Genomic DNA, 21,445 nt, shown 5'->3' with positions numbered 1-21,445 from the left:
GGAGGTGTAGTGCTGACGGTCACCGCGGTGGAGAAGTTGGAAATGCCTGCGGTCAACCAGCGCATAAGCGCCTGTCATACCGAACTCTACCTGAAACTCGTTCGCACAAACAACTCGTTTTTTGTCGAGAAATTTGTGTTCAATCATCCTGGAAGAAACGGCGCACTTTTACACTAAAACCACAGCTTATCGACATGTCCGGACCTGGCACATCAATGCACACTTGCAAGCAGACATTGAACAAATAGTACGAGAAGCACGCGGCAGTACTCGTCAGACAAGGATAGCCGGAGCCCGTGGAGGTTCAAAGGAATTGTTGAATTTGTTCACGGGAGACTACAGTACTTTGTAAACTGCCAGTGTGAGTCGATAGCGTTCTGTCACGTCCTCCACGGAAGTCGGCCTTCCTACTGCGCGGCGGATCATACCTACGAGGTCAAGGGACAGATTATCTGGATGTTACTCCAACTCAAAAAGGTCCATCGATGAACTTACACTTTCCTCATGCTTGACCGCGCTGGTATAGACGTCTTCTTCCCGAACGATAGAGATGACAATCGGGCTGCGCTGTTCATCTGACATAATTTCCAGTGGATGATTGTGATTGTGCAAGTGGGGGACGGTCGGGCTGAGCATGATGGCGGTTCTTCCGTCTTCACCTTGCGTAGACTTGATGATGGCTCGGTTGTTCAGGGTGAACAATGCCGAATTGGTGTATCTATACAGAGTTTTCAGCGTGCTGACGTTGCTAACTGAGAAACTGTCGGTACAGTTTGGAGAGAAAGAGCATTCTGCCACAGAGCTTGTCAATGTGGCGCCGGCTTGCAGAAGCGGCTCGTCAGAGACTTACGGGCATATTGTCCACTCCTGTATGGCTATGATGATGAGCCGATGGCCGATGATGAACATGTACGACACGTACCACCGCTGTGAACAAAAGAACGAGAGCGGCAATGGCTGTGGTGGCTGGTGGCAAGTTTAGCTTCTCACGAAGAGTTACACAGCTCAGAAATACTGTACCCGTCAATGTGCCTGTTTCAATGACCATACGAGCTAGACGCTTCATGAGAATATCAGTCTGCTTCAGCCCATTCTTCATTTTGTGGAACTGTTCTGCGGTTCTGAGGGATTCTGTAAATTTGTACACAGTAGAACTGACCAAAATGACGAGCGTTATGGCAATTGTCACGTCGGCTACAGCGCTTACAACAAGCCAAGCCTAGCGCAGATATTAGCATATAATTTACAGAGAGCCTACATCGCTCACAATAGTTGCACCTGCTGAGCTGTTCACGGAAGAAGATGCGTCAATATCCACATTCAAACCCCTTGAAGCATTAGCGATGAAATGATAAGCAATGACATACCTCACGCTTTGAATGTTACTGAGGGCGGAGAGGATTCCTATGCATATCTGTCCTAACGTTACCTAATTAGCCCGCAAGGAACAGAGCATAGTTGAAGACATTAATGTCACCAGGCACTAATTGAGAACTCTCAGCATACGCACTGCAATGACAGATCCTGTGATTATGCGCGACCGCGAAAGGATGTAGATGCGGCGAGCAAAGTAGGTTTGCACCGCGGCTGACTGGACAGCACACATGATATTGATGATGGTCCATTGATACCATATGTTGTAAAAGGAGTCCAGAGTGTTCCCCGATAGTATTGCCTCATGCACGGAACGAAAAACCTTCACAGCCACCAATCCAGTCTGGACCCACTCGTAAATACATACGAGATAGACTGGTGTCAGTCATGTCAGCTGGGAGTGCATGTCTCCGTGAGTGATGGGGCTTACCCAGGCACTTTTGGTTAAAGGGATCATCAGGAAAGCAGAGATGATATACGTCTCAATCGACTCGTCAAATATAACACGCAATAGGACGTCGATGACTACTTACAAGTTTGCACTGTCAATGCAGATTGTAGTCCCACATTGAAGAGGAGTCCGACCAGCTGTTGTCAAGATGGATTGACCCAAGTTCCGGGTGGTCCAGAAACCACAAAGTAGAACTTACTTCCGGGCGATAACTGGAAAGCCGTTAGCATGTAATACAACGCGATAACGACTGCTGACACACTCATCTGTATATACACCACTCAGAGCAGACATGGGGTTCTGTAGGTGGAAGGGATCACAGCCCAGAATGACATCAATCCCAGAATTTATAGCATAGAGGATGACATTGATGAACTGTCAGATGCGGTGCCCCAGCGAATTTTGTTGGTATGCAAGAGCCTCGCGTCCCATATGCTCTCAGCTTAGGCATGAACTCACTTATTTGTGATTTGATGCCAAAGCATCGAATGTGTCAGAAAGCACCATCGAGGGTCAAAGCATTAATACACATCTGTTTCATGAATACCTACGAAGAGACGCATTCCAGAGGTGACTTCCACATCGTGTCACAGACCACATTACTATGAAAATGCCATGCACGAATGTGCAGAGGCGATGAAAGGTTGATAACGCCGGTGCGCATCTGTCAATAACGAGGACAATAAGTACCTCGAAGATTGCATCGTATCAGATGCCTCACAGAGGAAACGGACAGCCAAATTAGGATGCTTCTTCATTCATTTGACTGATTGACACGCGGGCGCATCCATGTCCCCATTTTCTGTTACTCGGGGTAGGTAGTCAACATCGGAAGAGATCCATATCAAATCTGAAACACTTTTCAGTGTAGTCCCAGATGGAAGAATCGACGATGCTAAAAGGGTCCCGCTCTCATGGTCAATGCAACCAATCGAAGTCAGAAAACCCTCTGTCCCGGTCACATCTCACTGTGGCAGTTCAGATTGCACTATTGATGGACACTGTATTTGACAGATGCAAACATACGAAAGCGATGCGACCGCAGAATTCGATAATTACCGGCTCTTGCTGGAAGAAGGCATGTTATACTATCTCCGTTCCTTGGTAGCGAACATTATATGGTTCTGCCAGCCGTACAAGGTTTGCGCAGCCCGGAAGATGCGCATTACAGCAGCAGAAGTCACCGTCAGATCCGATGCGACGCGGATGAAGACTTACCGTGCAGACACCACTTGTCGCTTTGTGATGTGGTAGAGTTGCATTTGCAGTACGCACATGACAAGGTAACCTTGGGAGGATGACATACCGTCGTCCGCTCGCTGAAGAAAACCGCATTATAAACGGCCGCAGCCGCAAAGTTTGTCGAATGCGATGAAGGTGGGAGACTGGCTTCTCTGGTGCATAGCGTACCGCTACAGTCCGCACTGAAGTCTATCAAAGACTTCGACGAGTGAGCCGACATCGGCGGTGCATTACGTTGTTCATTCTCATTGAAGAGGTCAAATGCCATACTAAGTTTATCTGAGGAGATAAAATAGGCCGGAATGATACGTGGTTGTGTGTATTCTGGCTGCGTTGCTAGTACTGGGGATAATCGATGAACTTGTTTGGATCGTTGACAGTCCGCGGGAAACGATCGTTTTGAAAAGGATCGCGCGCCAAAATGACCATGAACTATGGAAGCGCCTCGTGATTAGCGCTTAGTGCACGCCAAACTCCTCCCTCAGTCCCCCATTGGCGCGACCGTAGCGCGCTGGCATGCCACCCCAATTTGACCGCAAACCATCCACCGCGGCCAGCGCAGACGACAGACGAGCTGCATCCGTCGACGTTCGCTCACTGAGCTTGTGCATTCTGCAGGTTCCAAAACGCGAAGCAGGCGGTCAGGCGCTATTGCTATATGTTTCGAAACCGCTCATCTGTTGGCCGTGCACATTAGCGTGCCGAATGTTGCATGCCAAGGTGGCCCTTACTGTTTGAAATTATGAATAGAGGAGTCTTCACATATTCAATGATGACCGGTATGCAGCAGCAGACCACAACGTGGTAAGATGTAGACGACTCGGGAGGCGGATGAAGAGTCTGAAGAAATAAAGGAAGACTTCGTTTAGACCGTGACGTGAACCTCTGGCAGCGGCCATACAATGTCAGAACACTCACCTGCGCATCATGAGGAGGACACACCTTCACAAGCCGGCGTTCAACTGACGCGTTCGTGCTCGATGCTGTCACAAGGATGTATCACAGATTCACACAGCAACTTGCTCACACTACCTGCACATCGTTATTCGGTACTAATCATGCTATAATATGACTGGAGTTTACTGCTGACTGGCGACATCACCGTTCGCCGAAATGTCGCATCGCACATCCTTCCATGGGTGCATATCCAGTCAATCGAATGGTTTCATCACATCGTTACCCCTCACGTCTGTCGCAAAGTTGCTCTGAACGCCCTCCTTCCAATTCGGCTGCTCGAAAGTCGAAGTGTGGCACCACGGCTTCAGCGTCAGCTCCTTCTCGATGACGCGGGCAAAGTGCTCTGACCAGCCCTTGCGAGGGAAGGCCGCCGTGGTTGTCTCGATCAGACGTGGGTGGATGAGATTCGCGCGACTGCAGAAAAATGCCGATAATCAGCCAGCCGATATCTAGAAAACGGTGATGGGCGTACAGTCCGACATTGTCTGTGAAAAGTCCGTCTATCAGCAGTGCGAGTCGGCTTTGGCGCTGAAGGACCTACCGAGGATGGTTGCGAGTTGCAAGATCTGCCCGATCATAGTGATATTCCCTCTGCGCGCATACACTGCTTAACGTTCTCCGCTCTGGAGCCTCCAACTCACGCACCCTTTCACAAAGATGTCCTGGTGCCTGATGATCGCATCGCACACGCTGTCCGCCTGGTCTTCCGGGCCGCCTTGCTGCAAGATCAGGTCGCGGGCGACGATCGCGCCTTTGAACTCGAACGACATCTTGGTGCTCGCCAGGAACCGGTTGGCGGTGCCGATGTCATGCAGCAGACACGCGAGGTAGTATGTCTCGGAATCATACAACCAGGATGGAAAGTGCGTCTTCACTAGCGCGGTGCCTGTCCCGAGCATGTGAGCTCCACAACGATGGAGGTCGTTGCAAGGATGGCTTACGAACCATAGATGTAGACTCGGTGGCTGTGGTTGTAGGTTTGTTCATCGAGTTCTGCCTGTACGAAACCACCAGTACTTAGTCAAGATCCACTCATCGCAAGAACGCAACTACCTTCACGAAGTCTTTCACCGCCCGGACAACAGATGAGTCCGGCAGTGGGAAGTCAGACGCGACGACAAGCTCTTGCTTTGGATTGGGGCCAGATGCAGTCGGATGGTCCTTGAATAGCACGTCCGGGTCCCTGGGAACAGGGGTGAATCCGTAGAATGCGACGTCGTCCCTCGACATCCTGCTTGGTTGCTATAGTGATCTCGTGGAGAGACACACCGAAGTATATATATGCGAGTTTACTCGAGTCCCGGCCGAGTGACGAATGCTGCGAGAGCGACTGCGTGCTCAACAGCCTGACTCGAAATACGATGACTAACACCACGATCAGATGGTCATCTGTCCGAGCTGCGAAGACTTGTCGTGATCGACGAGTCGATGTTGCATCAGAGCACATGCATAGCAACGTTTTTGGAGTTCCCGAGATAGCTAGGGAACGACGGGAAGGTCCACATGTTGGCATCCTATGTAGTACGCGGAATATGTCGTAGCATGTCGTGAGAGTGATACATGTTTTCCGACAATGAGTGATTTGCGGTGTATCACCGCCCGAGCGTCCAGGGCAAAGGATCATCGATGAATGCTCGGATGAGACTGGAGTACGTTCATTTCGCAAGCCAAGCCTGAGTAGGCCTGAGTTGACCCATGATCATAATGAGGAGGATATCGTTGCCGCCGCAGTGAGTTGCGCTTCAAAATGGCAAGCGCTGAGACTTCCGACTCGGATATTTGTGCAGAGGCATGTTGAGCCGCAAGTGAGGAGGCATAGTATGCGGGTCGAAGAGAAATGGCACGTAAGATGGAAACCACTCAGTGGCTTGAGTGAGATCGGATCTAGATGTGATCTAGTGGTCGACGTTGTGGCCCCGCGCTACCTGTGGCTGCTTCACTACTACGCCCATGGCGGACCCCTTGCTCGCAGAATTTTCCGAGCTCTCCCACCTATCGTAAAGCACAAAACTCAGGCAACCGTAGCAGCTGTCTCACCATACGCTTTTATCATACAGGAGAGAAGACCTGGAAGAGCTCCTCGTCGATCCTGTGTATTTCCAGGCAATATTCCACTCTCTGAACCGGGTCAAGGCTCTATACCAGGCACAAGCCGAGCTTGGGAGCGCAAATGAGACCATAGCGAGTGCGTCTGCGTTGGCAATTCAAGATCGTTCTATTCATTCCAGCAGAGAACAACCTCGCGTTGCAGGATGCCCTCTATACGTTGCGCAACGATACACAGCAAGCATTCGATGAGGCCAAGAGTCTGGAAGCAAGATGGAAAGAAGTGGAAAAGGAGCAAAAAGAGGTGTACCAGGTCTGCCTCGCTTCATTCTTTGATACCCCCTCCTTCAGATATGTTGATCTGTGATTCAGCGCTTTACTCCACAGTTCCTCTTGATGCGGCTGAGACACGCCACGGTCGCCCAGGATGATATCTCAGAAGCCCGTGCATCCGAATTCGTTCAAGCGTCGTCTGCGGAGCCATCGCCAGTCGCCGCGAACAGCAAGGACATTGACGACTTTGTCCGCGAGTTTAAGGAACTACGCAAGGTGTATCATAAACGGATGATGTGGGGCGATCGCTGGGCGGCAGGACAAGTTGTGTGGAGAGATGACTAGCTAAACCTCACACATTTTGGGTTCACTGGGACATTCGCGGACAATGGGATGTTGTATGATACACGCGAGGGCAGTTATACTTCGGGAGCCTGATGTCAGAGCGATACGTAGGAGACATCGGATGAATTTACAGTGATCGTTTGCACATATCCTCGCAAAAGTCCCGGAAACAGTATCTAGGAGAAAAAGACTAGGACCGGAACAAAATGTTCACTGCCCGCCGGCGAATACCCAAGATGCCCACCACGAACGCGGTTCTTCTATCCTCTCTTCTTCAGCCTCTTCGTACCTCAGGCGATCCTGCATCGCCTCCTCCTCAACAATAACCTCACCGACCACCGCCTCCCGAAGGGAGACAACTCCGCCAACAGCGCTCATTCCGGCATCCGTGACTGGCAACCCATCAGGAACGGCAGGAGCCAGATGCCCTCCTTGCCGCGTGTCCATCTCCTCTTCCGCAGAATCAAAGCGAACCTGGCGCAAATGACGAGGGAACGTAAAGAAAGAGGATGGGAGACCATGCCGGAGAGTCGACCTCAGGCCTCGCGATGCATTCCGACCCGGCACAATGGGGTCCCCCAAGCCGAGCTCCAGCGACGAATAGCGACCACTGCTGCTCCACTGTCGCCATCCATGCTGCCTATGAGGCGGCCAAGAAGCCATGCCCACTTCCGCATCGCCCTCTCTGTCCAACGTCTGCAAACGAGACTCGATCTCCGGCGGCAACTCGATCTTCTCATTGCCATTGAGTCGTCTTAACGGAGCCATGGCGTTATAGGCACGAACACCGGTTCCACCTGCGCTCCCTCGACTGATCAGAATGGACGAGACGCCCGAAGCGATATACTCGTCCTCCCGCCATGCGCCGAGCCTGCCGGACCCGGGCTGCGTCGTCAAGCACAGGTGGACGTTGACCGTGTCATCGAGGTCGAGCGGGCCGAGCGGATCACGCGGCAGCCACAGCTCGTCGTGAATCGGCCGGATGTAATAAGGATTATCGTATGGAACGTCCGGAGAGGACTCGTCGTCCCATGCAGGATGCGGAGGATGTGGCGTCACAGGTTTGGATGTCAGAGCCCGCTCGGAAACGAGAACATCGGCCTTCCCGTTAAATCCGTATTCTCTACCGTCGTCAATGATGGGAGAACTGCCACTGACGGCCTTGACCTCCTGAACGTCCTCCATAAGATCAAATTGCGAAGGCCCAAAAGGAATAGACCCTCTGCGTGTCCTATGGTATGGCCGTCTCGGAATTGTCGCATAGCCGTCATCGATCCTGTCAGGAAAACGAGTCGGGTGAACACGCGCGGGCAATGTATGCGAGCCTTTCCGCTGCTGAGTCCTCTTCAGTGGATCTGCCTCAGCAGCGTTATTTTCGATGGGCTGCACTTCATCGAGTAGCGCCTCGGTGGCGTTCCCCATTCCACAGATAATCTGTGCCTCGAGGAGATCATCGCGCTCGAATTTGGTTCTGCACAGTCTGGTCAAGCTGCAAAGGACCATCAGCCGCCAGTAGCGAAACCGAGCGCGAGGCACGTACAGCAGCTTGCCACCGGCTGTCAGCACAACGAGGACGGCCGATACTGCGATATTAACTGTTTTCTTGAGGACGACCATGTAGGCTAAGAAAACAACCTAGGAGATATGTTTATAGCCCGGATCGGGAGTACTCTCAATGTATCAGCACCAACCTGTGCCAAGATTAGCCCTGCGGTTGTAAACCCGGTCAATACTATATCTCAATAAAGCCGAGGAACGATTACCGTCGCAAGAGTATCGGATAATCCTGATCAAGATCCTTTGCCCGTTGCCCTCGTAGTTCTTCGCATACACATGCAAGAGCTAAATGACGCCATTAGAATCGTGCTACGGCACAGCTACACCTACTGCACCTGATTCCGAATGACCGCTGGGTTCCCATCAGCTATCCTGTCCTAAGATATTCAGCTGTTCTGACTCACTAGCTTCAACGCAGTAATAGACGAAGCTGAACGGGATCACCAGAGGGTTGAGAACCGCAAAGACTAGCACCACATGTACAACTAGAACATGGTTCGGTAGCCAGTCTAAAGGTGTTGTATGAGAACATGAGTGGCAAAGTCCTCATAGATACGTACAATAATAGTTGAAGGTACGCGGGCGTATGCCGATGGCCCGTTTGCGAGGGGTCACCTGCCGTTTCGTAGACGGATATAACAGCAGAGGGAGCTGACAAAATCGGGTGAGATAAGACCTTAATAATACCAATCATTCGACCCACTCCAACTGAGGAATCGTCAAGCAGGTCAGCGTTACTATTTTAAGGTAGCAAAAGCCGTTCTTACATAGTGCGAGTTCGATTCCTCCATGCATTGCAGTAGTGAAAATCACTGCGAGTCGTTAGAACAGGCCTGAATAGACATATTTAGCTTGCTCACGCCATCCAACGTAGAATGGTCCTGCGGTTGGGAAGCTATCCGCCACAATCTGTATCACTTGCAGGCCCGATGTAGAGCTGAGGGACACAAGGAATGACTGCAAGGTCGCCGTTCCAACGCAGAAGAAAATCAGAACGTTGACGATGAGGAATTTGTAGTACCGAGTCATGATTCGGTCGTGTAGGGTGGACAGAGTAGCTATCGTATGCGCTTTCTTCGCAATGAGTACTGTCAGTGTAATCGACGTCTGATGAGCAAAAATACGGCACACTCGTGGGATATTGACTTACGCAATAATAAAGGAATCAGGAGAGACAAAAGGGAAACTAGCACCGTCGGTACGAATGATTGCAACACCTCTTCTTCCCACGGGTGCTTGTCAAGATACGTACTCTGCCATTTTTACTCGTCAATGATTCGACGCATCAACTGATATGACTGTAGACGCACCAACTGAGGCCAGAAGCTGCTGATGTTCTGTATGGATACCAGACCAACAAGGATAGACACAGGGAAAACCCAGGAAATAGTGAATCCCCTAAACATGACCGGTCACACCAAGCATTCAGAACCTCGTAAACAGAAACTCACCATACTCCTATATTTACTAGCCAATCTTTGACGAACTATGCAGCTAATCAGTACAACGATTACGATTGTAGTGAGATAGATCATACCTCAACTCGGAACGTTGGCTTCATCAGTCGCGTCCAATCCAGGTCCTCGTACGAGGGTGCCATAGTCACGAGACACTGCAGGGGGTTGGCTGGATGCACAGCGAGGGACTTGCATGCTCGTCTCGCATCAGCTGGATCGATGAAAGTAACAAAGGCAGTCGACATAGGCTCATAGTCGTCTGTCAGGATCGCACGTTTCTCAGTAATGAGCGAAGTCAAAACCTCGAGTTTTGCTGTGTAATAGTCGATCGAAGGGACAGTCCTACCGCGAAACAGAGACGACAGATGGATAAGGGGCTGGTATGCATCCAGGCTACTGCGAGGGAGACTGAGAAGGGCGTCCCAGACAGTATCTGCATCAACGTTCGAAGGCGGAGGTGGGTCTTCGGATACACGCAAGTCCATTTGATTTTCCCGCCAGGATGAAGAAAGTGTCAGTCGCCTCAGAGCCGGGAGAGGTTCAGGACCTATGTCCTCTGCTTGGGTTAGGAATGGTCGGAGCGTCCTGACCAGCAGCTGTATTCGATCCTCCCCAGCAGATATATCTGGCCCGCTAGAGTCGGTGCTAACTGGGATATGGACGTTGGCCTGCCCTACAGCACTCAGCACATTCCTGGCTAGTTTGATGTGAGCCGTCTCGAGAAGGCGTAACACCTCTTCGCGTCGTTCGAATAATGAAGATAGTTCAGTCATTCTTCGTACGAGGACAACGCGATCGATCGTAGGCGGGTCTAGTGAACCAGGCTTGACCCCAACAGAAGTAATAGGCTGTTGATGATCGGCGGAACGCGTATAATGCAGGCGAGGACGAGGATGATGGAGGTGAATGGGTATATGTGTAAGCTTTATCAGTAAAAAAGCAAACGTCTTGTTGAGGAAGCCAGGCTGAGTAGTGCTTGTGACGCCGATACCTGGCTTGGAAACGTGACGTGAGAGATAGTATTCAAAGTACTCCTTCAGCTCTTTCTCTAAACGTAAGGCCGGAGGGATGTTGGTGACCATAACGGTCCTCATTCTTATTCCACGATTTGACTTGTCACAATGGTTCCTTTGCGTCATGACGAAGGGGTATTGAGGATGTGGGTGGGTATATTGTGACAGGCTCTCTCCTTGTTCTGCTTCGGTAGAATTTGCTCGGTCTGCCGCCGCCAAGATTCTCTGCACACGAAGGTGGAATTCGCCCCGACATAACCAAATCAGGACACAGAACCAACTTATAGTAATCCATACCAAAAGCAGCAGGTGGATCCATAGCAAGGACAGCCCTTTGGCAGTGCCGACCAGAGAGGATATAGACGCGCGGGTCATGGACTTCGGTGAGACAGAGCCATCCGAGAAGATGACATGGATAGGAAGTAGAATCGGTAACGTCGTCAAAGTCTGAGCGAGAGTGAACCAACAGCAGCCGCGGAGGAATCTCGTATACAAGGTCGCGTCAATCCCTCGAAGATCGTTCATCTTCTCTTCCGGAAATTTCAGCACTTTTTTGACCCAAGATAAAGGCCAGCCCTTCGGATGAGGCGCTGTTGATCTCCTACGGCACTATTAGCAACTTCCAGGATTACATGTTTCCATCTTACTTTGCCCATGATCTTCCTTGATAGAGACTAAGGCAGTCAGCCTACATTGTTTGGAATACAAGCATAACCAAACGTACTATCGAAATTCCCAACATTCGACGCTGTTAGGATCATGTCTACGGCGCGTCTTGCGGCGCTTCCTCTTCAGACATTCGTGGGCTGTTGCACAAAGCAAGACGATGCAACCGCCAATAACCGACTGGTTAATGAGGCCACTTCAACAGAAGGTCAACATGTGCAGGCACTAGGCATCGTTCAATATCACGGACCTATAGTCTTTAGAGAACGGTCTTGACTGGATCGTCGCCATCAGTTCTGCTCAGGTCAGTGAGCACCACGACGCATTCGTCGACTCGACGCAGTCAGTGCACCGTCCTGTGAGTTTCTTCCCATGCGCGCAGCGAGACCCAGTGCAGATGGGAACCGGGGCAAGGAAGCTTCGAAGCTCAACATGCATTGTCATGGGGAGCCACGATGTTGTGAGCTTCTCGTTCAACTCGTGATGGCATTCTAGCGTGCAGTAAACCGAACCGATTGAGTCAACTCCAAACTGGTTCGATCTGACCACCACGGAAGATACGACTTCATCGCCGCCACCGGCGCGCTCGCAATTCAGACAGTCACCATGTCCGTTCTACGTACTTGTCGGCATGCTCTTCCGAGGCGTACAATAGGCGTTTCGTCTTCGTTCATACGCGCCCTTAGCTCTGAATCCAGCGGAACACCAGCTCAGGCTCCAGAGGGGCAACAATCCGAAGTTACACCCGCTCCTGAGCGAGAGATTGTGACGGCGGATGTCGTTAGCGGTGCCCCTAGTCAGTATTGCATCGAATCCTACCTACCCATATGTCACTGAAGGTTTTCTGCAGCCGAACTTCGTCACCGTGCTGTAAGAATATTCCAGCCGACGCGGAGTACCACGCAGAGCGGAACTTCGAAGTCGGATCGTTGGAGTATCGATTGGGACATTCTATCCGGAGCAGGACGTTGGGAGAACCCGCTGATGGGTTGGGCAAGTTCGTAAGTGCTCAAAACGTTTGCTTGGGATCGTCGGGTTCACGATGTGCCAGAGCGGATTACATGCAAGGCACTCGCTTGTCGTTCCGTTCGAAGGAGGATGCTATCCATTTTGCTGAGAAGCAAGGTGAGGTTTCAGTCAGCAATATATTCAGCATTCTGACATTGAATAACCGCGACTGCCAGGTTGGGATTATCTTGTGTAGGTTTCCACTTCATCATGTCCGTCGTAAAGCTAACAACCTCGAAGGCAAGCGCCGGAGATCAAGCGCATCCCTCCGAAGAACTATGCTGAAAACTACCTCTACCAACCGAACAAGCTGCGGCTCGTTCGTACGAAGTAACTCATGTGCTCTAGAAACATTGACTTTGTCCTTCGCATCTCTTTGATCTATGAGCGACATATTATTAGACGTCGACTTACCGGTAGGATTGTCCAGCATGATTTTCCTTTTCCACGATGGCGCGGGTATCCCCTAGGAGATGATATGTGCATATGAAGGAGTGCGACAGACTACAATGAGATGAGAAGTCCACTGAAGATGCGCAAAAGTCCCTGTATCCCTTGTTTCAATCAAAATAACTGTGCACCTCAAACCCGATGATGCGGCTCACAGGCCGCAAGCTCATGACAGGAGGCCTTTCCACGGCGTCCTGCCGCTCATCTTCGTCGGATAGATCCTCCTCTTCGCTGTCTGCAGACCTCTGTTTGTACTGACCCGGCCGCCCGATCATACTCATAATCCTAGTTGAAGGCCTCGCAGATTTGTCGTCAGGTTGAATCTGTAATGTAATCGCACATTGGTTCAGAGTATTGACGAGATCGACGTCGAGTTCAAGGTTGAATAGATCCAGAATGTGACGCCGAACCTGTAGGCGATATTTTTGAGAGGATATGGTGTGAAGTGCACGATAAAACATGGTAGGCGAGTTGAAGACGTCGCGATATTCTGGGCGAGCTTTCATCCTGCATGCAGGATCAGTCAGTATTAAGTCACAGCTCTCATTGTAGAGATAACAGCATACTTCGCCAACGTTCTTGATGCGGTGTTTGCTATGACGGTGTTAGCGAGGTTGTAGATAGCAGTCATCACCTCGACTTCCTCCTCAGTAGTTGGAGCCTCAAGACGTGTTTCATCAGAGCCTTCGTGTGACACAAATTCCCACGAAGGGACCTTATAAATGGTGTCAATCGCTACAATCCATTTAGAGATCTGCCGGCACCTACCTCTGTGAACTTATCGAGGTCCACGGGCACGCAGATACCTGTCGGCATACCCAATGGTGATAGCGTCGCTTCCCAATGGTAATCATCCAACACCTCAGCGCCCTGAGGTGTTGATGAAATCAATCCAAGGACGAAGAAACAGGTACTTCATACTCAGTGAGCGTCCAAATCCTCGCTGATATGATCTGAGCGACTGACCCACGAACAGAGAGCACCAGTGACTGTTCTGCGATGTTCATGATGGCTGGAACGATTTCTTCCTCTTCCAGAAGAGGGAGGCCACCCTCTGTGGCGCCAATGTTGCCCTATGATAATAGCCATTCAGCACGTTCCCTAGTGTGGTTTTGGCGACTTTCTCTTACCACAGCCCACAGTATACTCTTCAATTTCAGAATCAACTCAGGATCTTCGCTCTCCAGTCCATGCTGCCTGATGAACTGAGCGAATTCGGAGAAATGACCTTTCTCTTGCAGCACCTGATAACCCAGTTCGGTCTTCGCCATGACTCCGTAGAAGTGCGGTGGAACAGCGCTCTCAAGAGTCCTGTTCCAAAAAGTGTTAGTCAGTCAGAAACGGGTGACGAAGCCTGATCACTCACAAGACGTCTTCATCATCATAGGCCGAGTTCGAATTGAACACCTTGGAAAGGAATACCTCAACGTGTACCACGTATTGTAGATTTCGCTCCTATGACAATTGTCAGGATGTACTTGGCCTGTTAATTCTTCGACCCACATGGAACCAGATATCCATTTCACGATCGATGTAATCCGCTGCGTGCAAGAAGCGGAAACCCATAGGCGTTGACATGAATCTGACGATGTCTCAGCTTGTCTTCCTGTGGAGACTGCACGATACCTACTTGAGCATCAGCGGATGGCCTATCTCGCCAAGATGATCTAACGTGGGTTGCATCTCCACCACGGTTTGCAGAACGTCTGCCGCCTCGCATGCTTCCTCCAAGAAATGCACAGCCACTTCACGCACTTCGAGAGCAGGATCGTACAACTGGGTGAGCAAAAGTCGAAGTGTCCAAGTGTTCGCGACCGGACTTGCGCGAATCAGTGTTCCTAGGTGATTTGTCGCAAACAAGCGGATGTGCTTGTAGCTTGACGTCAATGCTTTTGACAGCACGATACGCGAGTGGCCGTCGCTGCGGTATAGTTAGATACATTTGGTCATCCCGTGTGCCCAAAGCTTACATGCTGTAGTCCAGATTCTCGATGATGCCTTTGATGAGGTCTTCGCGACTTTTCAACTCGCTTAGATGATAGAAAGCTGTGAAAAGCTTGAATTTCTCCATCAACCTGGAGCGATGATGAGTCTGCAACTCCAACAGGCAACAACAAGAGCACATACTCCAGTCCCTCCTTCCGCTTGCTCAGAGTGCCCAGCATTTCGAAGTAGCCAAACGTGAGCGTTTCTTGCATGCGCTTCTTGGAGAAGATCGGATCCGATGTAGGCGTACCATTGAACTATTTCGAAGCACTCAGACCATTGTCATGAAAAATAGTCTCAGCTTTGCTTACAGGATCAAGTTGTGCAAAGCTCTTGACGATCTGGCTCAATAGGTCATCCTCGGAGAGGAAACGTGCACCCTCGCTGGAGGTCATAAGTGTATTGAGTAGCATGCACGCCAGTCGCACCCAACGAATGTTGTTCTGACCATGTCGATAAGTGCAGCAGATGGCTTGATCGTGCGTTGAAGAAGGCTTACCTTCGTCCTCGGTAGGTCAGAGAACCGGTGACTGAACGGATGGAAGAACACCATGAGCTTGCGCATGTATCTCGACGCACGAATGGCCTCTTCCATCCGCTTAGGATTCAAGAGAGGGCCTTCAACGAGTTCTTGTAATATGTCGAAGTTCCATTTCAATGGATCCTTGGTGGTCATGACCTTTGACATTTAACATAAGCAAGATTGACATTTTGCTTCATTCAAGCGGATTCACCTGCGTTTCCAAGAGAAGAGCCTGGAAAGCCTTGTCCTCCATCTGAATAGCCATCTTGATCTTAGCCTGTTCCATCTGTCTCTGACCGCGACGGACAGCATCTTCGATCGAATTTGATCTGGTGGATGCAACCCAACGCTCGATGCGGGGCACAGATGAAGAACGTGTCTCAAATACCTTGGACGTGAGTCTCCCTTCGCGTTAGCTGTAATGGGCTGCAGGCTCGCCCGATGCCGATTGAAACTATCAATCGACGATACCGCTGACGTCCCAACGATCCGATGCTCCCCGACAGAGTAGTCGGTAGCTAAGGTAAACACACGTGGTAGAGCCTATCCTTGGGGTGAATAACAACGAAAGCTTCGCATGTTATTGGCTACCAACCTGAATGCTAGCCGCGATGGTCAGAGGCAACACTCTGTTGGCCATTTGTAGCAATTCCCCCATCAGCAGAGTGGCTTTTCGAGACAAGTTAGATCCGACGGGGTTCTCTTCCAGCATGCCTGTTAGAGCCTGCCCAGACTTGAATCAGAGGAAAAAATATCTCTGTCGTCGAAATTGCGCATACATCCAGTAGTCCGGCTCCACAGAAAATTTGGACCAATAAAGCGATGTACTGGTCCGTCAGCTTGAGGCTGACAGGATGCTTCTGAAGACGTTCCGGTGGCTTTGCGATGTCCGCAGATTGGTTGAGTTTCCGATATACTGGAGGCAAAATCAACAGGAGCCTTCAGTACACAAACGATAGCGTACTTGTTAGCCGTCTGCCATCGATAAAGGCTTGGTGCCAATCCGGCGCTCGGATGTTAAGTAGGTCGAAGAACATATCAAGGATCACTTCCTGATGAGGGTCATATCGGCCTTATTGCCTTTGGGATGAAATAATGATCTTACCCGAGACTGGAGTGAGGGTATACGGAGGACATCCACTAATGTACGGATTGCTAGCTTGTCTTGTATGCAAAAGTACATGAGACCTGCAGTGAGCGTACCATTGCATATCAGAATGATGCTGACGATTGCGACAAGCCTGCATACCGCTCCACGTCCGTAACATCGAGACGATGATCCGTGTACAAGCTTTCATCCGCTCAGCGTATTCCGGCCCCTTTCCATACGCATCGGTGATACCTGACAGAGCAATCTGGATACTCGTGAGCTGTCGTCACACTCGGAGCAATATCTGTCATCTCACTTCTAAGTCGATGCCTGGTCGTAGATACATCCTAGTGCGAGGGCAGTCGACGATGTACAGAAAAGCAGAGATAAGCAATGGAGCCGTCTCCGGCGGACCTTCTGACAGTACATGTAGGAGCGTCCTGATTCCACCCGTCTTCGCCATCAAATCGATGTCCTTGACCACTGCAGAGCTCTCGTGAATGATTGGCGCATGACCATTTACAGGCAACTCACGAATCTCGGTGAGCGTCTCCAGGCAGATCTGCCGGAAGGGATCTTCCGGTGACTCCGCCACTGCAATTAGAGCACGCACGACTGCGTTGGACAGAGGGACTACCCCGGTACCGACCGCACATCCTGGTTGCCGACGTTCGGAACCGATCTCCGCAACGGACCTGATCAACTTAATGACTTGTTCCTTCTCAACAGCATACTTGTTGTCACGGGACAGAGACCTGTGTTTCAAGTCACACGGTGAAACCGGGTCGGTGTCACTGGACTCACTTCACTATATACCAGTCCAGCTTCTGCTCCTGCAGGCGCTCTACAGAATGGAAGTCCACTAATGAGTGCCGAATCAGTCTGTACGCAGTAGCTCTGCATCGTTTCGTCGAGCGATCTGAGAGTGACGGTAGCACGCTGCATGTAGACGGCACAATCACTAAACTGCCGAAAGCGACCACGGAGAACTTATGCTTACGCATGGACCACCTCTGCAACATCCAGCTCGTATCGGACGCGCAGGTTGCGTTGCAATATGCCGATCAGACGCGTCATGGCGTCGATTCGCGCCCTGCCAATGTCAGCACCCATGATAGAACCCGGCTGCGGCATCATTGACGAAGACGGTGAGGTAGAGAGTGAGACGGTCACACCAGCCTGGGGTGTTGTTGTCTTTTGGCGAGCAAGGGCGACCAGCGTCTTAAGGCAGCCGCTTGCCTGATGCATCGCAGACCGGAAGTCATCTGAAAGACATTGAGATGCACATCAACTGTTTCTGAGCTCAGCATACCTCGTTCCGATTCCTCAGAGCTCTGCTTTGTGCTATGAACTAGGGGAGGCCTGCCGAAATTTCCCTGACCATTCGAAGGTTCATTACTCTTCTTACGGTTCCTTGACGAATCTAAATGCATACTCAGCAAAGTGCGCAATCAAAAACATGGGAAGGAAACTTACGAGTCTCGATGGTCATCGTGAGTGCACTGATCTGATTCTTCGCCAGCTCAAGCTCGGACTCAACCTGAACCCGCAACGCATCCTAGAAACACGAGTTTGGCCATCTATGTATGCGGCGATGCAGCACTACGACTCACGGCAAGGGGCATTTGCAGCATATTCTCCGCTCCCTCCTTGATACGATTCGCCACTTTCAGCTCATTGTTCAGAATCTCCAACTGAACCAATTCCCCGCCTGAGCATTATCCGCATGATCAACGCAGATTCGCCTACCTCGTCCCCTTCCTCCTCACTGGGTGCATCAATTCCTCCATTATCCACACTTTCCTTCACATATCCCCCAAATTGTGACCTGCTGGTGGCAACAGCGGTGGTTCCGGAGAGATTGGACTGCACGCCTTCGCTCGCGCGAGGTGACGCGAGAGTCGCGGAGGGCTGTTGTGGCCGGTCGACAGTAAGGGCTGGCATTTACTGAGGGCAGGTGAGTAATAGAGCAAGTACGAATGTGTGTCGAGGGATCATTGCCCCGGCATCAGAGGCAGAGGGCAAGTCCAGCAGTCGTCGAACGCGTAGATGCGATAAAATGATCGGAAGTGCTTTGACAGCGTTGCATTCAATTACGAGCGTTTCCCCGCATTAGCGGCTTCGCACGTGGTCATCGTGAAACAAACAATTTACTAGTAGTATCCATTCAAATTCGTGCAAATACGCGAATAGCAAAGATGCACACAGAGGAACTACTCTAGTAGGGAGGAGTCATGGCCATTGAGAATGAGACGTGTGTGGAAGCGGATGACTTCAAGGAAACCATCCGCTCGGATGGCTACTCGAGAGAAACATATGTTTAGCATGACACGGGCTGTCCATATCACCAGAAATGCCCACCTTCATTCACGGTGTGGGCGCCATTGTAATGGTCTTCCTTGGCGACGTGACCATAGCGGAAGATGTGCTTCGTGAGTTTCCAGTAATGCCTCGTATCTACCCGGATGATCAACCATAAGCCACAGTGACGACGAAAAAACGAGTCACACCGGTATTGCCTGGCCAACACGAGTATCAATCGCATGAATGCTCAGTGGCATTGTCCGCACGACGTACCTGTCGACAAGCTAGGCGCGACGAAGGCTGCCTTGGGGACACCTGATCGAGTTGACGTGCTCAAGGCGCCTCGTATAGTTCCCGCAAGCAGCTCGTAAGGACCATTGCCAAACGTTGGTGTGATGGGCGCAGGCTCCAGCGCCGTGCCATATGCATCTGAGATGCTGAGATGTCCAATGCAGAACTCTCCTCGAGATCGCCATAATGCTCCCCGAACGCATTCACCGACAAGTTAAAGTCGTTGGCCATGGGACCGACGAGATCCCTTATGTGCGCTTTCACAGCACCGACAGAGCTACAGAACGTGTCCCATATAGGTATTTGGAATCAATGATCAGACACCCACGAATCTGAGGGTATCAATGCGATGGTTCATGATGAAGTACGCATTTTCGGGCAGTGCATTGGACTTGACACCTCCACGAATGATATCCACTCCTGTGTTGTACCTGCAAGGGCGTCAAACATGGGGTCAGAGCGCCGAAGTTCCTTCTGCAACTTCGTCAGAGCCTTGTCATTGGTCAGAGACTTTTTGATCAGCTTCTTCAGATGTCTCGGTATCGCAGGGTCATTTTCCGCCTGGCACTGCAGTTGCTGATAGTAAGTCGATGTGCGATTAAGACGCGGAACGTGCGGATTGGCCTCGATGAGTTTAATTATGTTGGCGAGCATACCTATGGTCTAACGTACGCAGTTCAGCTGTAGTTTCATCTTTTTCGAAAAAAGTGCCTTGCCGTATGTCGTGGAGGAACACTTGAATGTCCGCCTGGGGCAGATATCTCTAGTCGGGCATCCAGCTTGCCTTTCTCCGCGACAGATGGGGTGGACATGATGGCCTCGCCCCGGAAGGAGTAGCCACCTCCTTCATCGACGATTATGGAGAAGGCATCCTCGCCGTAATTTGCAAGAAGGTAGTCTCTAATTGCCGTGGCACCCTGCGTGTTTTAAGCGATCTTCAGCAGGCGCGAGAGAAGAACGATACGTACGACTCGACCACCACGCTCTTCATCAATACCGTACGCGAGAACGATAGACCGTTTAGGTTGGAAGCCCTTCTCGAGCAACTTCTCTACTGTGGTTCTGAGACAGGATACCATATAAGTGAAGCGTTAAGTGCGTAGTAGGGTGAGCGTACAGAGTACTGATGAGGCCAGGTTTGTCGTCACAGCTGCCTCTACCCCAGATCCATTCACCTTGAACAAACATGAACCTGAGCATTACTGATAGCAAGCAAAGGCGTTGTACCGTCATAGTAGCCCGAGAAAGGAGGGTTGATCCACTGGTCCAAGGTAAGCTGTTCGACCGGGACGACATCTTCAAGCAAGATAAACAAGACACGTCCGGTGAGTCTGAATGCGACCTGCCTTGGTGAGCAGTCAACAGCATCGGTTTGAGTGTATCATCTGAGCCCTGCCAGTGAAACACGAGCGCATAGAGGTTCACTTTGGTCCGGCGCAACTTCGTATGACTTGTTGAGACAATCAGCAATCAGTCACACCATCCAAAACCGAGCCTGCGCACACAAGCGGGAATCTCCCCTCCAAATATTCGTGCATCTGGCCGAATACCTCCCAGTGAGGGTCTTGACCAGGGGGGTCAATTTCATCGTACATCTCCGTTCTACGCATGCCGATATGTTCACATTGGACGGTTGTAGCTGAGGAATGACGCACGGGATCCTAACAGCGCCGCTAAGAGATTCAATGGCATACTCGCGGAACTGCTTGGTAGCATACTCTTGCTCCAGCTCTGAGAGCAAGTCGAAGTGCTCCGCATTTACAATGGGTGCGGTTTGCGGGCAGACACCAGTCGATTTGTTCATATCGTACCATAACAGCGAAGGCGTATCATCACCTGCAGACGTGAACACGCCGAGACGATACTTGAGACTGAGTACTAGCAAGCAGCAAAGAGCCAGGAGGAGACGAAGAGCAGAGCTGATGTAGAACCGAGCGCTGCGGGCAGCCTTATTGTTCACAGGAAAACCAGCATCCACATCATCCCGCGCTTTAACGTCAAGGAGACTGGTTGGAAGCTCTCCCTTGGAAGCCATGGTCGCAAGACACGTCGCTGTGGGCGAATGCAAGCAGGCGGACGCGTCGTGAGAGACGGACTGCCGCTTTCACGAGATCTAAATGGCCATGGACATTTAGATCATAAGGCACAATATGGAACTAATATGACACGGTCAGGAAGCAAGATAGGAGAACAAACGGGATTCCGAGTGCAGCTTATCACGGCCCTCCGGAGAACTGGAAACCGTGCTTAACTAAAGCGAGTTGACGGTGCGCCTCCGTCGCCAATTGAATGAAACAGACTGCTGGTCGGTCGTTCATGCAGACATAGCAACCCAGACAGAGCACCCGAGCTCATCACGGCGAAGGAGCAAGAAATGGCGAGCCTAATTCGCGCGATTAATGGAAATGGTCC

General features: G+C 50.9%; 7 protein-coding genes across 7 annotated transcripts; 2 read left to right on the top strand and 5 right to left on the bottom strand.

The window, feature by feature from the left end:
• Positions 1 to 101: 101 nt before the first annotated feature.
• LAESUDRAFT_539986 (uncharacterized protein) lies at positions 102 to 1,750 on the bottom strand. The gene is made up of 9 exons (XM_040902865.1): positions 1,511 to 1,750; positions 1,368 to 1,429; positions 1,268 to 1,286; positions 1,160 to 1,219; positions 923 to 1,108; positions 851 to 867; positions 771 to 791; positions 496 to 718; positions 102 to 428 (listed from the first exon to the last, which is right to left on the bottom strand). The coding sequence occupies exons 1-9, from the start codon at positions 1,604 to 1,606 to the stop codon at positions 423 to 425; spliced, it is 690 nt and encodes a 229-aa protein (XP_040766886.1). The 5' UTR covers positions 1,607 to 1,750; the 3' UTR covers positions 102 to 422.
• Positions 1,751 to 4,040: 2,290 nt separating this feature from the next.
• LAESUDRAFT_722860 (cyanamide hydratase) lies at positions 4,041 to 5,746 on the bottom strand. The gene is made up of 6 exons (XM_040908293.1): positions 5,078 to 5,746; positions 4,970 to 5,021; positions 4,670 to 4,910; positions 4,566 to 4,615; positions 4,497 to 4,509; positions 4,041 to 4,438 (listed from the first exon to the last, which is right to left on the bottom strand). Exons 1-6 carry the CDS (start codon positions 5,252 to 5,254, stop codon positions 4,219 to 4,221), a joined length of 753 nt encoding a protein of 250 aa, XP_040766885.1. The 5' UTR covers positions 5,255 to 5,746; the 3' UTR covers positions 4,041 to 4,218.
• Positions 5,747 to 5,974: 228 nt separating this feature from the next.
• LAESUDRAFT_756789 (uncharacterized protein) lies at positions 5,975 to 6,688 on the top strand (the record flags this gene model as incomplete). The annotated part of the gene is made up of 4 exons (XM_040912213.1): positions 5,975 to 6,021; positions 6,082 to 6,209; positions 6,256 to 6,383; positions 6,443 to 6,688. The coding sequence occupies 4 exons, from the start codon at positions 5,975 to 5,977 to the stop codon at positions 6,686 to 6,688; spliced, it is 549 nt and encodes a 182-aa protein (XP_040766884.1).
• Positions 6,689 to 6,706: 18 nt separating this feature from the next.
• LAESUDRAFT_695760 (uncharacterized protein) lies at positions 6,707 to 11,781 on the bottom strand. Its single transcript, XM_040906251.1, has 17 exons — positions 11,632 to 11,781; positions 11,440 to 11,577; positions 11,363 to 11,389; positions 9,783 to 11,316; positions 9,697 to 9,731; positions 9,556 to 9,643; positions 9,396 to 9,498; positions 9,106 to 9,333; positions 9,013 to 9,057; positions 8,949 to 8,953; positions 8,806 to 8,896; positions 8,650 to 8,754; positions 8,581 to 8,597; positions 8,452 to 8,530; positions 8,380 to 8,396; positions 8,229 to 8,323; positions 6,707 to 8,177 (listed from the first exon to the last, which is right to left on the bottom strand). The coding sequence occupies exons 1-17, from the start codon at positions 11,670 to 11,672 to the stop codon at positions 6,899 to 6,901; spliced, it is 3,927 nt and encodes a 1,308-aa protein (XP_040766883.1). The 5' UTR covers positions 11,673 to 11,781; the 3' UTR covers positions 6,707 to 6,898.
• A 206-nt stretch (positions 11,782 to 11,987) lies between these two features.
• LAESUDRAFT_756787 (uncharacterized protein) lies at positions 11,988 to 12,723 on the top strand (the record flags this gene model as incomplete). The annotated part of the gene is made up of 5 exons (XM_040912212.1): positions 11,988 to 12,177; positions 12,232 to 12,382; positions 12,433 to 12,506; positions 12,566 to 12,581; positions 12,630 to 12,723. The coding sequence occupies 5 exons, from the start codon at positions 11,988 to 11,990 to the stop codon at positions 12,721 to 12,723; spliced, it is 525 nt and encodes a 174-aa protein (XP_040766882.1).
• Positions 12,724 to 12,949: 226 nt separating this feature from the next.
• LAESUDRAFT_735449 (uncharacterized protein) lies at positions 12,950 to 18,382 on the bottom strand (the record flags this gene model as incomplete). Its single annotated transcript, XM_040910589.1, has 27 exons — positions 12,950 to 13,346; positions 13,406 to 13,554; positions 13,608 to 13,752; positions 13,806 to 13,912; positions 13,970 to 14,150; positions 14,206 to 14,294; positions 14,343 to 14,421; positions 14,470 to 14,760; positions 14,810 to 14,914; positions 14,967 to 15,082; positions 15,137 to 15,268; positions 15,325 to 15,504; positions 15,560 to 15,677; positions 15,737 to 15,891; positions 15,944 to 16,072; positions 16,128 to 16,264; positions 16,313 to 16,400; positions 16,454 to 16,536; positions 16,598 to 16,703; positions 16,755 to 16,921; positions 16,973 to 17,193; positions 17,243 to 17,377; positions 17,439 to 17,703; positions 17,751 to 17,861; positions 17,915 to 17,996; positions 18,052 to 18,149; positions 18,208 to 18,382. The coding sequence occupies 27 exons, from the start codon at positions 18,380 to 18,382 to the stop codon at positions 12,950 to 12,952; spliced, it is 4,041 nt and encodes a 1,346-aa protein (XP_040766881.1).
• Positions 18,383 to 18,572: 190 nt separating this feature from the next.
• LAESUDRAFT_722853 (carboxypeptidase S) lies at positions 18,573 to 21,106 on the bottom strand. The gene is made up of 13 exons (XM_040908292.1): positions 20,689 to 21,106; positions 20,537 to 20,635; positions 20,380 to 20,483; positions 20,261 to 20,329; positions 20,151 to 20,208; positions 20,002 to 20,095; positions 19,750 to 19,950; positions 19,465 to 19,696; positions 19,358 to 19,432; positions 19,201 to 19,290; positions 19,016 to 19,171; positions 18,800 to 18,895; positions 18,573 to 18,737 (listed from the first exon to the last, which is right to left on the bottom strand). The coding sequence occupies exons 1-13, from the start codon at positions 21,066 to 21,068 to the stop codon at positions 18,652 to 18,654; spliced, it is 1,740 nt and encodes a 579-aa protein (XP_040766880.1). The 5' UTR covers positions 21,069 to 21,106; the 3' UTR covers positions 18,573 to 18,651.
• Between the last annotated feature and the right edge of the window lie 339 nt (positions 21,107 to 21,445).

The sequence above is a fragment of the Laetiporus sulphureus genome (assembly GCF_001632365.1).
Source record: "Laetiporus sulphureus 93-53 unplaced genomic scaffold LAESUscaffold_8, whole genome shotgun sequence".
Taxonomy (NCBI): Eukaryota; Fungi; Basidiomycota; class Agaricomycetes; order Polyporales; family Laetiporaceae; genus Laetiporus; species Laetiporus sulphureus.
This window is presented reverse-complemented; position numbering and strand designations above follow the sequence as displayed.

Coding starts and splice junctions, on each gene's coding strand:
- LAESUDRAFT_539986 (XM_040902865.1), bottom strand. CDS start 1,606: ATGTGTGCTGTCCAGTCAGCCGCGGTGCAAACCTACTTTGCTCGCCGC. Junction 1,430..1,510: donor TCACAGGATCTGTCATTGCA/GTGCGTATGCTG, acceptor CGGGCTAATTAG/GTAACGTTAGGACAGATATG. Junction 719..770: donor ATGCTCTTTCTCTCCAAACT/GTACCGACAGTT, acceptor AACTCTGTATAG/ATACACCAATTCGGCATTGT.
- LAESUDRAFT_722860 (XM_040908293.1), bottom strand. CDS start 5,254: ATGTCGAGGGACGACGTCGCATTCTACGGATTCACCCCTGTTCCCAGG. Junction 5,022..5,077: donor CGGTGAAAGACTTCGTGAAG/GTAGTTGCGTTC, acceptor GGTTTCGTACAG/GCAGAACTCGATGAACAAAC. Junction 4,616..4,669: donor CAGGACATCTTTGTGAAAGG/GTGCGTGAGTTG, acceptor GTATGCGCGCAG/AGGGAATATCACTATGATCG.
- LAESUDRAFT_695760 (XM_040906251.1), bottom strand. CDS start 11,672: ATGGCGACGATCCAGTCAAGACCGTTCTCTAAAGACTATAG. Junction 11,317..11,362: donor CAAGGAAGATCATGGGCAAA/GTAAGATGGAAA, acceptor ATAGTGCCGTAG/GAGATCAACAGCGCCTCATC. Junction 8,178..8,228: donor ACAGCCGGTGGCAAGCTGCT/GTACGTGCCTCG, acceptor GGTCCTTTGCAG/CTTGACCAGACTGTGCAGAA.
- LAESUDRAFT_722853 (XM_040908292.1), bottom strand. CDS start 21,068: ATGGCTTCCAAGGGAGAGCTTCCAACCAGTCTCCTTGACGTTAAAGCG. Junction 20,330..20,379: donor GCTGTTGACTGCTCACCAAG/GCAGGTCGCATT, acceptor TCTTGCTTGAAG/ATGTCGTCCCGGTCGAACAG. Junction 19,697..19,749: donor GTGTTCCTCCACGACATACG/GCAAGGCACTTT, acceptor TGCGTACGTTAG/ACCATAGGTATGCTCGCCAA.